At 38.5% G+C, this 13,307-nt stretch overlaps 1 protein-coding gene across 1 annotated transcript in view; it reads left to right on the top strand.

Moving 5' to 3' along the window:
* Positions 1-13,307, top strand: part of ZNHIT6 (zinc finger HIT-type containing 6) — a 30,987-nt gene that overhangs the window by 3,306 nt on the left and 14,374 nt on the right. Inside the window, exons 6-8 of the mRNA XM_039555772.1 lie at positions 5,774-5,842; positions 6,637-6,717; positions 7,216-7,296. Coding sequence (XP_039411706.1) covers positions 5,774-5,842; positions 6,637-6,717; positions 7,216-7,296 — 231 coding nt within the window. The remainder of the gene's footprint in view (positions 1-5,773; positions 5,843-6,636; positions 6,718-7,215; positions 7,297-13,307) is intronic.

Here is a 13,307-nt window from a genome sequence, read left to right as displayed (position 1 = left end):
AGTAACGATAGGAAGAATTAGTGCTGTTGTGCTTTTTTCCTTTTAATTAACACTTAGTTTTTCTGCTGGAAGAAGAAAATGCTTCTTTAGAGGTTTTTTCTAAGGGATTGATGTAGAAAGCTCGCACAAGTCCCTGTCTTTGAAAAGGCTGACTTCAGATCTGAGGAGGTGCTTCAGTACCTGTGTTGTATTCTGTGACGGGAGTTGCTGTGCTGGAGAGCGTGAGTGTTTGATACAGCACAGCTTAGAGAGACAAGTACAGACAGATGCGAATTCAGGAAGAAGGCTAAGGAAAATTTAAATATTTTTTCCTTTATCCACTCTGTGGTTTTTCTCTTATATTCGGAATTTGTGTTTCAAAGTATTTTCACAGTAAAAATAAAAGAAATGACAAAGTATTTCGTTGTGACAGAAATCAGGTCTACAGTTCAACTCAGTGATATACTGAGATGAAATATAAATGCCTTCTGAGCTTCTCACACCAGGGAGATCCCTGATGACTCACATCCCCCTGATGGCTCCTTTACTTGTTTTGTTCATGGTCTCAGTTTTGGTGGCAAGCTGTGTTTTCAGGATGCATTTCCCCTGTGTTCTCAGAGCTGTGCACTCTGCAGTGTCAGTCTCTGGCTGGCCACCAGAGGTCTGTCTCTGACAGAGTAATAACCCACCTGGAAACTGCTCCATACACACACCTGGATCGTTTAGGCAGTTCTGGAGAAAAGCATAGGGGGCTTTGGTTTTGCGCATAAAGTAGTTTTTAGCAGAACGTTAGCATCAAATAGATGTAGAAGTGTAATCTTTTAAAGTTACATATTTATCAGTTCTGTTAAAGAAAACCCAGGGTGAACCAATGGAAAGAAAGGAAATCTGAGGTATTTTCTCGTCTCTCTGCCCCAGATTTATAGGTCTCCCCTCAGAACAGACCAAGTCTGCCCCAGACCTTGCAGAGGTTGCCTCCCTCTGCACTGACTTCCCCGTCTTTGGCTGCATATTCTGCCTTTTACAGATCCTTTTTACTAGCCTCATGCTGGAAAAAGTTTCTCAGGCTTAGAGTTGAGCTTCACTTTAATGGGGAAGTTCCTTAATGTTTCAAATAAAACAATAAAGACACTTAACAGGTTTAGGCTAAGGAGTAGCCTTCAAGAGCAAGTGCAGGAAGCCCAGGAATGCTGGGGTCAGTAGCTAAGAGGACAGAAGAACAGAAAGGGGGCAGACACAGGGAGGTTTGACACTGTTGGGAAGATCCTGGGCATGGTACATAGCTGTGCTGACAAGACATTTGCCTTCATGTACCGTGTTCTTTTTCCTCTAGAAAGCCTTTTTAGGTACACACTGAAGCATAGCTTGCATTGGGGACAAATTAAACTTTGAGCAAATTACACATTCATGTGTATTGTGTAATTTTTGTTGGTTTTGTAGAAGCAGATTTAAAAACTAAGAGGATGGGGCAAAGAAGGTGACTTCTTGGCAAATAGGCATGGAATTATTTCACAGGCTGTTCAAATTCAGTGATGCATATTAAAATTAACATCTGTTTTTTGGGCAGGTTTCTTTTGGTTTTTGGTTGTTGGGTTTGTTTTTTTAATTGGCATGTTCTGCTTACTCTCTTTAAACGGATTCTAAGGAATCAAGTTTGATCAAACCAGTGAATATCAGGCATGTAGCATCTATCTCATGGGACTTCGTGACACCCATAACATTTTGTTAAATCTCACATTGGAATGAGGTAAAGCTGCGCAAATAGTTGTATATCTGTTATATGAGCTTAGCACCTGACAGTGCTCAGGGTCTGGTGTGTCCCTCTCCTGTAGATGTGAGCCCCTTCTCATGCTATTTGTTAGTCAAGATTTATAGACTGATTGCTCCAGAGGGTGGAGGCTGGAAGCTGCTCAACATCTGTGCGTGGAAAACTGAGAACAGGCTTCTCCCATGTCCTCTTCACACTCTCCCTGTGAGCCAAGCTGTTGGGCAGTACAAGGCAGGAATGAGAGTAGTCCAAAACTAGGAAGTACAAGATGTGTTCTTGTGTCATCCCCTGCCTGTGCCAGCGCTGGAGGACTGATCTGTGTCGTTTCAATGTGTTAACCAGACTCTTCATTTCCTGGATTCCATGAGTTTGTTTGCTAAATCCGATGTTGTGGAAGCATACGTGCCAATGCTGGGCAACACAGGGATTAGACTAATGTGTAATATTGAATATCTAGGTAATGGAGGGTCATTAGAAAGTAGAGTCTGAGTCCACAGTGTTAACTCATGGTACATCTGACTTCTTATTCATAAATTATTTTTAATGTACTGCTTCACCGTACATTTCCTGTGGTGCCCTTGTTTTCAATACAACTGAGAGTTCCCGACTGGATATGTTCTGCCATGGAGTTGGTGGGGTGAATTGCTGGGATAGGAAGCCTCTGGGAAAGGGGTGAAGGATGAGGCCAGGCTGAAACCAACAGCAGGAGCATCAGCTGGGAAGCTCCAGCCATCAGGTCAAATGGGAAGTGGGGAATGAGCTTGCAAGTCCATGGCTCCTGGTACGCTGGCAGGAGATGATGTAGTGATACTGAAATGGGACAGTGCAGTTCCCTGAGCTCTGCAGCTTGTGCTGTCCTGCTCCAGCCCATGGCAGCAGAGTGGCATGGAATGCTTCATGGAGTGAGCTTACTTAAGTGCAGATGACTTATGCAATGAGGCATTTTCATTTAGAAAATGAACATAGTACATGTCTGTTGTATTTGAAGGAAATACTACCCCAGTGAGCCATAATGGAAAATGAAGTCAGTGAGATCTGGAGCCAGGATATCTAACTTTAATCAGAACTTGCTGTAAAGCAGCTTTGATAGCATCTACAGTTGACATCAAGTTCTCTGGGCACAGATCAGTGATGGTGAGGGATGCTTCACTTCAGCAGGCACCCAGCAGGTTGTTTTTCAAGACTTCATTGTACAGTGAAGAGTATGAGGCTATCCTGTTCCAGGCTTCTTTTTCCTCTTTCTTACTTTTATCCTGTTTTTAATCTGTCTTGCCTCTTTCTGCTTGCCATTTACTTCCAGGCAAGAGTACTTTGAAGAGAGATGAAGTCATTAATTGCAGTTTTGGTATTCGTTTGCTGAGAAAAAAATCAAACATTTTGTTTTTCATAGTGGAACTTCTTGACAAGAAATGAACTTTTTAACTTCAGCTTCACAGCACTTTCTGTGCACTTTTCCATAGACTAGATTGTGCCTGGAAGGGGGAGGGGGGGCAGATGTCTGAGAAGAACCCTCTTAAGCTGATTTTTCAGCTGCAATGATGAACTGAGTCTGCCTCAGTGAGCCCACAGGGAACCAGTCTTGCATGTGAAATGAGGATGTGCTGTGTGACAACCGTTTGTACAGACACGTGAAGAGTGTTCCTAGCAACAGATAGCAGATAGCTAAAGTACTTTTCTGGAGCATTTCTTTTTCAAGTGCCTGTATTAGAGACAGTCCTCTGGGCCACATGCATGTTTCTGTGAGCTGTGTCATGGTTTGTCTTGTCACATTGATTTGGCTGTCTTGATTTAAAGATCAAAGTATCACAGAAAGGGTTATATCTTCAAATATTTAGAATAGGTAAACATGGCCTGTTTGAAAAAATTGTGGAAGATGGTGAGTTAAAGGAAAAAATGCTAGCAAGCCTCATGTTAGTTAATAATATAGAACAAAACCCTCATCTGAACAGTCCTTATAAACATTTTAATAAATGTGCCTATCATTAGTGTTTCCTTCAGCTAATGGTGGTGACCCTATTTCTGTGTGTAAAGCTTACTAAATTTTACTAAGGTCTCCCTGGGAAAGTGCTTTGAAATAATACCATTCCATGTTAAATGGCAGATATTAATGTGTCTGAGAGGAATCACAAGCTTGTTAATTGCAAGGGAACTGAACTGGTTACATAACCCTATTGATATTCCAGTTTACTCTGTGTGTATGGTATCACTGGTGCTTTCTTCAGCTGTCAAGGTAAGAATTGCAAAACCTTGTTTCCCTGACCTTGCAAAAAACTCCCAAAATTCCACTCAATGATTTCGAGTTATTTAAAAACATTTTGCAATTTGGTAATTCTAGACTATCATACCAATATGCAAAACAGGATAAAAATCATGGGTCCAAATACTATGCCAGCTTCTGATTTTATATATATGCTGTATGATTAATAATGTTTTCTGTGTTATCCTCCAGCTCTGGTCTTCTTACCTCTTTCAGACCTGATGTTCTCTAATTTTACCTTCTCATTCAAGGACGGCATTCTCATTCTCCACTTTAGCAAACATGAGCAGAGAGAAAGGAGGAATCACAAGGCATGCTGCACAACTCTGCTGAGGCACACATTGTTTTGGGGACCCTGGGCTTCATTAATTCTTTTTATTCTAATTATTACCTTCTTGGGAAGGGGGTTCCTGCTTGCTCTTTTTTTGGTAAATACTAATACGTCTGATTTTACTTATACTCCAGAAAGTATAGTTCAGCTGTAAAACTCAGTTTTCTGCTAGGAACAACTAGGTAAGGGAATTATTTATTTGATAATCTCACTTTATAAAAAGTGCTTGGATTTAAAAATTGCTGTAAGAGTTAATTGATCATAGCACCTAAGTTTACTATTTTGCTGGTGGATGCACGTACACTCATCTCTGCAGCCAGCTAGAACCTGCTGGATGATGTTTCATCTGCCTGATAAACAAATTAAACAACATGTTGGAACAACACTGTGTTTACTTTTGATTGTAGACCAGAATTTTTGCATAACTGAGGGTGATTATCCTGGATACAATGATTCATTGGTCTTAAATAATGTTTAAAAAAGTAGTTAAAAAAGAGACACCATTAGATGTCCCTGTCCTTCGCAGGTGTTTGAGCTCTGATTTCTAAATCTTTGCTGTTTGTCATGAGTGTGAATTTCTAAACCAGAGCAAAAGGCCAGGAACCTACCTTTTAGGTTGTGCTTTCTCGTAGGGGAATCTTTTAGAAAGGTTTCTGCAGATTTTCTGCAAATGAGCAAAAAGGCAAATAGAGACTGCCTGATGTAGCAAAGTACTCTCTACCTAATACTGCCTTTCTTAAGGTGATACTAGTCTCGAACTATGCTTCAGGAGCTTCTTTTCTCAGGTATTCATTGTGCTAGCTGGAAAGGGAAGATGCCTCATAAAAATAACAGCTAACATACAGAAGAAGGGAATGTGACATCACTTCGTCTGTACCAAAAGTTTTACGATCTTGCTGTAAAATGTTTGTTCTTTCTGACTTCTCTTGTCCATATTATGCCAGAAGGCAGCTTTCCTCCCTGGCCATGACACATTTGAGGCCATCATTGCTGGGAAAAGATGAGTCCCCTGTGTTCTGTAGAACCTGGCCTCAGCTGGGGCTCTGGCTATTATTGTTGCAGAGGTTTGGTAATCTGTCCTGGGTGATATGCCAAAAAGCAGTTTCCTTTTCTGAAATTAAAGGGCAGCTGGAATATTCTCCCTTTTAAAATGTGAAATACCGTTGATCAGTTAATGGGTGATATCTTACTATATTTGTAAGGAACAGATTTTCATCCCATGAGGACTTGAAATTCAGCAGGATGTGGGAGCATTACATCTTTCAAAGAACATCTCAGCTTCTCTGCACACCCCTTTTACTCTTTGAAGCCATTCAAAATCTTAACTCTGTATTTTCTTCTGCACCCATGCTGTCGGCTACCAAGCTTTATCATAGAAAAAATAAATAGTAGTTGTTACCAACTAACACTAAGAATATGCATTTCTTTTTCTTTTCAGGGAGAACAAGTTCTACTGGCATTTGAAGCTCGTATTTCCTCACTGTCATGCTGAATACACTTTAAAAGGGTACAGAGCTTTAAAAAAGATTTTTATAAGGTTTAAAATAATCTGCTGAAATTGAACTGCAAAATATTTTGATCAGTTCTTACTGAGTTCTGTTATACAAGGTAAACTCAGGTATTAATTTTAGTCTTAATTAAAAGGGCATTTCAATTTAAAAAATATTGGAAGTTGTTTAGTCTTTTCCTCTTTGAAAGCTAGCAGACTTTTCAAATCAGGCAAAATGTTTGGTTGTTAGTCCTTTTATTTATGTAAACAGAGAGGTTGTATATTCACAATAGCAGTACCCCTACACCTAACGTATTCTGTTCTCATGGAGCAGATGTTCAGCAAGATTTGCCACCTCTCCTCACCTGCACTGTGGAGCTGACCTTCATACAGGGTGAAATGGTTGCATTGTTTGCTTTGTAGGAAAGTCCACAAACATGTTTCAAAAAGGCAAAAAAATAAGCTTTTATTGACAGATGTTTCTCCTTTTTTCCTAGCCTGAAGGGAGGTGAGAAGTATGCCCTTGTCTGCTTCTAGGGCTGCAGGAACAGCGTGTTTCTTTTGCAGGGTTAGAAACTAGAGATATGCATCTGTTTATTCCTCGTACGTGCCTGTGAAATCCCAGTGCTGAAATTGAGATAAAGCTGCCCATATCTGTGCAGTATTGATACACATCTATGATCCTCCCATAAACTACTCAACTGTGCCACTATAACATGCTAATATACAGCTTCCTCCAAGTGACTCATAACAGTTATTTGTGTACATGATGATCAATGTCTCACGTGCTTGATTTTTATCTTTGGTGAAAGGGTGCCTGATGATAAAACACTTGCTGATATCCTCAAGCCATACATTGATCCAGTGGAGTCAGATCCTGTAGTTTGTCAAAGGTGTGTATTGAATAACTTTTCTGCCTAGTTGATATAATGCACTAATAAAAGAAGGGAATGGTTCTGAATAAATGGCTTAAATTAGCTGCATTATCAGCTTGCAGAGCTGAGTTCCCAGTCAGCAGTACATCTTTAATTCCTGTGGTGAAAACCATCCTAACATTCACCAACCAACTAACCCTGGGGTATAGCCACCAAATTTAAACCAGCAAAACATTAAGAAACTGACTCACGGCTTAAAGACCAAGTAAAGCAATTATAATTCTGAAAAATGTAACCGTAATTAACCTCAGTGGAGGTGAGGATTTACATCTTCAAAATAATTAGAAAAACATACTAATAATTATAACCCTCATTTATAGGAAACAATATGTGACAAATTATTGTTTTCATGAAAAAAATACATTGTTTTGGCTGTTGACATGCATATCTTATGGATGACGGGAAGAAAAGTCATTGTACATCATTTCTGCATCTTTGCTGCCTTTTTTTTTTCAGATTAAAAATCTATACAGCATCTCCTCAGTCAGATGTACGAATTTTAATGAAAATAGAAAACAGGAGCCGAAACTCTATCAGGTGAGGTGGTTCTTCAGTTTGTGTGCTTACTAATTAAAAATAACAAAAGAATTTAACATGTTTCTTAGTCTTTAATTTTACAGTTGGAGATTACATAATCTCATGGATTAAACTTCAGTGAGTAATTACAAATGGTCTTAAAAATGATTTGGCAAAAATGCTGATTCTTTGTCTTTTAATATGTCAACATTGACATTTCGGTGCTATTATTGAGTAAGCAAGCCCCTACCTAAACTGCTTCAGCAGAAGTCCGTGCCAGTGTAACAGAACACAGGTTTGTGTTAAAATGCTAAAGAACTGTATTGACCCATAGATCTTCCTGTCTGGAAGTTCCTCTCTGGATATGTTAACCTCCCTCAGGGAGTTGAAGTGATAGTCAAGGAGAGTTATCATTTTAAATCACTGCAGCAAAAATTATGTGTTTATCACAACCCAGTCACTGCATTTAAAATTACACATTTTCCTCAAAGTTACTTGCTCATCACTCTTCATGTTACCGTATTTCTGGGTGTGGGCTTTTATGTCTTCAGAATTCAGACTTGTCCAGAATTGTTTTCTTTGTTTCCAGAACAGACAATAATCTTGAACTTCAAAATCAAACTTTAAATAAATACTTTTTGCTAATATAAATACCGTTCTGAACACTCCATCCTGTTGTCATTGCTGCTGAAAAGGATATGTATCAGCATAGTATCATAACTTACTGTGGTTCACAAGTGATTCCTAGTTAGGCATCTGAAAGTACATTCTGGTCTTCAGATGTAACAAATGTAAATAGTATGCTTCCCTAAAATATGATACATTATTTCCAAGGGGGGAATAAAGGTATATTAAAAGAATTTTAGCTGTAACTTAGCTTCCAGTTTATGCTGGGTTTTTTTCCCAGTAATACTAAAAAATGTGTAATGTACTTTCCAGTTCAAATTCAAGTGCAAACTCTTAATGATGTTGATTGATTTTTTCTCTTTGCAATCATTATTTGAAATATGGTTGTAACATTTGCCATCAGAATTGCCAGCTAGAAATCTGTTGGCTGTAAGTGAATTTGAAGATACAGAGCCATGGTTCTTATAAGCGGGGGGAAAACATGAAAGGCTTTGGACTGACCAGTACCCTGTGTCTGAGTGTTATAAGTGTGGGAATAGTGAGTTCTCATTTGTGGAACACTGGAATTGTAAGGGACCAGCTGTTTCAGCTGAGTGTTCAGAAGTCCATGGAGCCTGATGGGTTTCATCCTAGAGTACTGAAAGAGGTATTGGATGTTACAGCAAGACCTCTCTTGATCATGTATTAAAGGCCTTGGGGTCTGAGGAGCTCCCTGCTGACTGGATGTCATGTTTTAACCTAACAGGCAGCTAAACACAGCTCAGGCACTCACACAACACCCCACATCCCCAGTGGGATGAGGAAGAGAATCAGGAAGAAAAAATTAAAATTCTTGTGTTGTGATAGTTTATTAGCACAAAAAAGGAAAGGATGATAATGATAAAAGAATTAGAATATACAAAAACAAGTGATGCCCAGTGAAGTTGCTCACCATCCACTGGCCAGTGTCCAGCCGGTTCCCAAGCAGCAGCCCCTGGCCAGCTTTGCCCTTAATTTATGTGCTGACCATGTGTGATATGGTATGGAATATCCCTTTGGCCAGTTGGGATCAGCTGTCCTTGCTATGTCTTCTCCCAGCTTCTTGTGCCTTCCAGCCTACTTGCCGGTGGGGTGGTGTGAGGAGCTGAAAAGACCTTTATACTACAGTATCAGCAGTGGTCTTTCACATTTCCTTTTTTAGGAAAGAAGGAAAAAGTTGGTTTTGTAATAGTAGATAAAATCCACATTTTAATCTTTTCAAGTGTAGTATTTAAGCTGTTTGGAAGTGAAGTATGTAAGAAGGTTTGGAAGAAACCAGTTTAATACAGAAGTTGACTATCTCTTGTGCTCTTTAGGTTTTTTTTGTTACTTAACCATTTGCCTCTTCTGAAGTATTTATAATATTTCCTTATGTCACAGATTTGAGCAAGAATTCTTTTTTATTAAATTAAATTAACCTAATTATTCTTAAGTCTGAGACTCATCTGTATTCCCAGAATCAGCCTGTTTGTTGATGATGAGGTTGGAGTAATTGGTATTTATCCTACTTAGTGAATGTAAAGTTGGAAGTACAGGAACACCAGTAGAAAGTTAAAATAGAAGTGTATTTTGACTTGAGGACAGCACTTCCGCAGTTGGAAATTATATGAATCTCTTCATATAAGTTGGTGGAGCAGGCCCAGCTGGGGCAGTGCAGACAGGTCAAAGAAACAGCATACTGAAGAAAAATTCCTCCTCTGAAAGGAAAGAACAAAGTTTGTTTGAAATGATGGGACTGCTATGTCAGCATAAAGTCACTTCTGTCGACATAAGCTGTGTCTGTGCCAGCAGGCACTCTCAAAGCTGTTGTTGTGACAAAGGCTCTGTGAGGGAATTCAGAGTTTTACTGTAGTTGCATTACGGTTAAGTAAGAGGGAATTTGTTTTGATTTCTTCTCCTTTTGGTTCCTCGCCCCTAAGTTAATTGGAGAATATTGCTCTTACTCTATGAATCAATATGTGGAATTGCAGTGGAAGTAGTTGTGATGTAACATAACCAGCTTGCTGCTTAGTGGTGTTCCCTATGGAACAAAAACTGAGTGGAGACAGAGCTCCCTCACCTTTCTTTATGTTTCTTTAACAGTGGGAAGCGTTAACTGCTGGTTTGTGTAGCCTTGAGTGCCACTGTCAGCTCAGTGTAATTTCTCATCCTGTGCCTCCTCATTTTGCGTGATTTTAGGCTGTATGTTTCTGTACGGAAAAAAGATCTTCCATCACTTGGTGGGCAGACTGAAAGAATAGGATTGGTGTAGGTTACTCATACGTGTAAGTGTACATGAATGCTGTGTTACCTACAACTTCTGTGCCCACCAGAAAAATTTCTTCTCCACAAGCACTAGATGATAGAAAAGTTGTAAACACATGTTGTTATGTCAGATGTTGGTTTTAGGCTTAGCAGAACCTTTTGGAAAAAAGTCCTTTTCGTATTTACAATTGTGTATTATTGAGGAAGTGCAGTGGTGTTTTGGAGAGTATCTAAGCAGGATTATTATGGGTTATAAAATGTTAGTCTTCTAGTTTTAAGGTAGGTATGCTACAGAAGGAGTTTAGTATTTCCTGTAATTGTTTATGAAACAGGAGTTTGTGGTTTAGTTTTGGCTGGTTTTTGTGTTTCACAGCAAATCACCCTTTTAGTTTGAAGGTCCTTTGTAGAATGCTTTAAATTTTTGGGGTTTTATTTTTTTCTTTCTTCAGAAATAGAAATTAGCCATGAAGTACTGATTTCTGTTTTCTCACAGGAGTTCTGCAGAACTTCAGAAAGCCACTGGTGTGCAGGTATTGTGGATAGCTGCCAAATACGGTGCTTGCTTTCTTCTTGCTGTGTGTCTTTTACCATCAGTGGTGACAGTTCCTAGGGAACTTTGCGATAAGTTATTATTTCTGTCTTCCCTAAAACCAGCCTGTAAGAATTGCTTTCAGTATTAATTGGTAGCACTCCACAGTTAATTGGGGTAACCTAAAGCATAATTTCTCCTCATGTCTTCTTGGTCCTACCTGTCATCTCATGCTCTATAACTCTCAGTTACACTTACTTTATGAGGAATCTTGCAAAGGAGGGTTTCAAAAAACAAGCGTTACATAACTCTCTTCTTCACTTAAAACCTTTTGCTTTTAAAGGAAGTTTGGAAAAAATCTGCATTTGAGTGGGTCAGAATAGTTTTCCATTTGGTACTGCTTGCTTCGATCACCTGTTATGCAATATTTAGTTAGTGGTTGGTGTCCATTCTCTCCTTGGCTGTAGCTATTCCAAGAAAGGTTTGACTTCTGCCTCTTGGATGATTTTTATAGTCTACATTCTTTTATAAAGTAGTATTTTCTTTCTTCAGAATAAATTAGTGTCCTGACTATCTTCAGACCTTTATTTGGGATGCCTTTAAAGTGACTTCATATGGTAAGAGTATTGCTTTTTCCAGTAAGGAAAGGAAAGGTGCAACAGCCAAATTACACAGTGTGGTTTGGGAAATACACCTTCTCATTTTCCTGAGAATAGCCTTATCAAGCTTCATGTAACAAAAAAACTAAACCAAAACAGCAACCAGCCCTTCCCAAAAAGAATTCCTTAATCAAACAGATCGTTGGTCTTTTTTATTAGTAAGTTAATAGTCAGAGTTAGGTTGTTTTGTAACTACGGATACCTCATGAGAAATTCATTTACTCAGCCTTATCATATAAGGTGATCCTATTTCTAGAAGAGAAATAACTGCAACTTAAACTTAATTTTAAAAATTAAGTATAATTTAATTAAGTACTGATAGTTTCAGAGACAAATCTAAATAAGGTTAAACCCCACAAATTAAATATCTCTTTTACTGGGCTCAGTAACATCTTGCGTGAATCTAGTTTAGGTAGTTGACACTTTAATTCCATGCATTTGGTTTAATAGAATTTTAAAATAATGCTTTCTTAAACATCAGTGTTAGGTCTTTTGTATAGTAATGTTCTTTTTTCACCTATTCAGAATACCACGTGAGCGTTATTTCAAAATCAGTTGGTGCAGAAAACTTTGAGGATGTGAAGGTCAGAGTAGGCCCTGACAGAATATTTAGGTGCCTGGAAAATACAGTCTGGTTGGCTTTAAAAGCTTTGCAAAGTCCACTGCTTCGAGTAGACCCACATCCGTGAAGGAGCTGGAGTACAGAGCTGTACCAGACTGTATCCTGTCGCTTTCCTGTTGTAAAACTGCCACATCATACAGGGATGGATACAGAATCAGTTGTAGAATTGTATTCTGTATCAGTAGGTGCTGGTGTAGCTCATTCTCCAGTTACTCAGAAAGCAAAAAATACCAAAAGCATTTTTGTGCCAGTTCCAACATCAAGGGGCTTCTTAACTGTCTGTGGCGGCACTGGCTGGGGCACAGGAGAATAATGGCATGTTTGCCACTTAATTCTTGTGGACCACAGGGAAGAAAATCTACTCAACAAGTATCAGAGGTTCTCCTCTACTAAGTGCCATTGTTTTATGGTGGTGAACACTTACTTTGCTTTAACTGATTTAATTCAGTTGCTTTCCAGAAGGCTGGATGATGTTAGTAATTTTGGATCACTGCCCTGTCTCAAGATCAGCTGGCAGAAATGAGAGTTATTTCCTTGGATGACTGAGCTATGTGCTCAAAGAGAATTTTCTTTTGTAGTCTATTGTTTTTAAATAACTAAGGGTTAGATCACATCAGTAGGTTGCAGTAGTCACAGTAATAGATTTAGGAAGGTGAAGCTTTTTGTCTTACTATGTGCAAATAAGCCAACACACTTTTGGAAAATCATCTTGGAATTCAAATTGTAATTGTTTATGAAACAGGAGTTTGTGGTTTAGTTTTGGCTGGTTTTTGTGTTTCACAGCAAATCACCCTTTTAGTTTGAAGGTCCTTTGTAGAATGCTTTAAATTTTTACTTTAAATAGTAGAAATGTAATGGAACCAAATACTTTTTAATGTAGTATGTAGATTATTTATTTTCTTATCTTTAAAAATGTCTGTTAGAACTTGTTTCATGAGTTACTTCAGGATTATTTTTAAAACCCTGTTATATTAAAATACATTGAAGGTAGCCTCAAGTATTGATCTGTTAATGTTTTCCTTAATTTTTCATACTGTCTTCCTCAGGCACTTCTTCTGCATTGTCATTTGTGAATAACTTCATGTAAAACCAAGAGAGCTTATAGTCTTTGCTTCCTGCTTTTCACACATAACTGAGTTTCTTTAAAAAGTCACTGCTGTTAATGTGGTTCAGGAATCAGTTCTTTTTATTATCATATTATGACCTCATTTCAAAAATACTGCTTCATCTTGCAAAACAAATGTGCTAGAATTAACGCGTTTCAAGCATTATTTCCTCCTTTGCATTTTCTGCAAATGTTGAAAAGTGGTGTGCTTTATTTATGATTCTCTAG

Source organism: Corvus cornix, chromosome 8 (assembly GCF_000738735.6).
Source record: "Corvus cornix cornix isolate S_Up_H32 chromosome 8, ASM73873v5, whole genome shotgun sequence".
Taxonomy (NCBI): Eukaryota; Metazoa; Chordata; class Aves; order Passeriformes; family Corvidae; genus Corvus; species Corvus cornix.
This window is presented reverse-complemented; position numbering and strand designations above follow the sequence as displayed.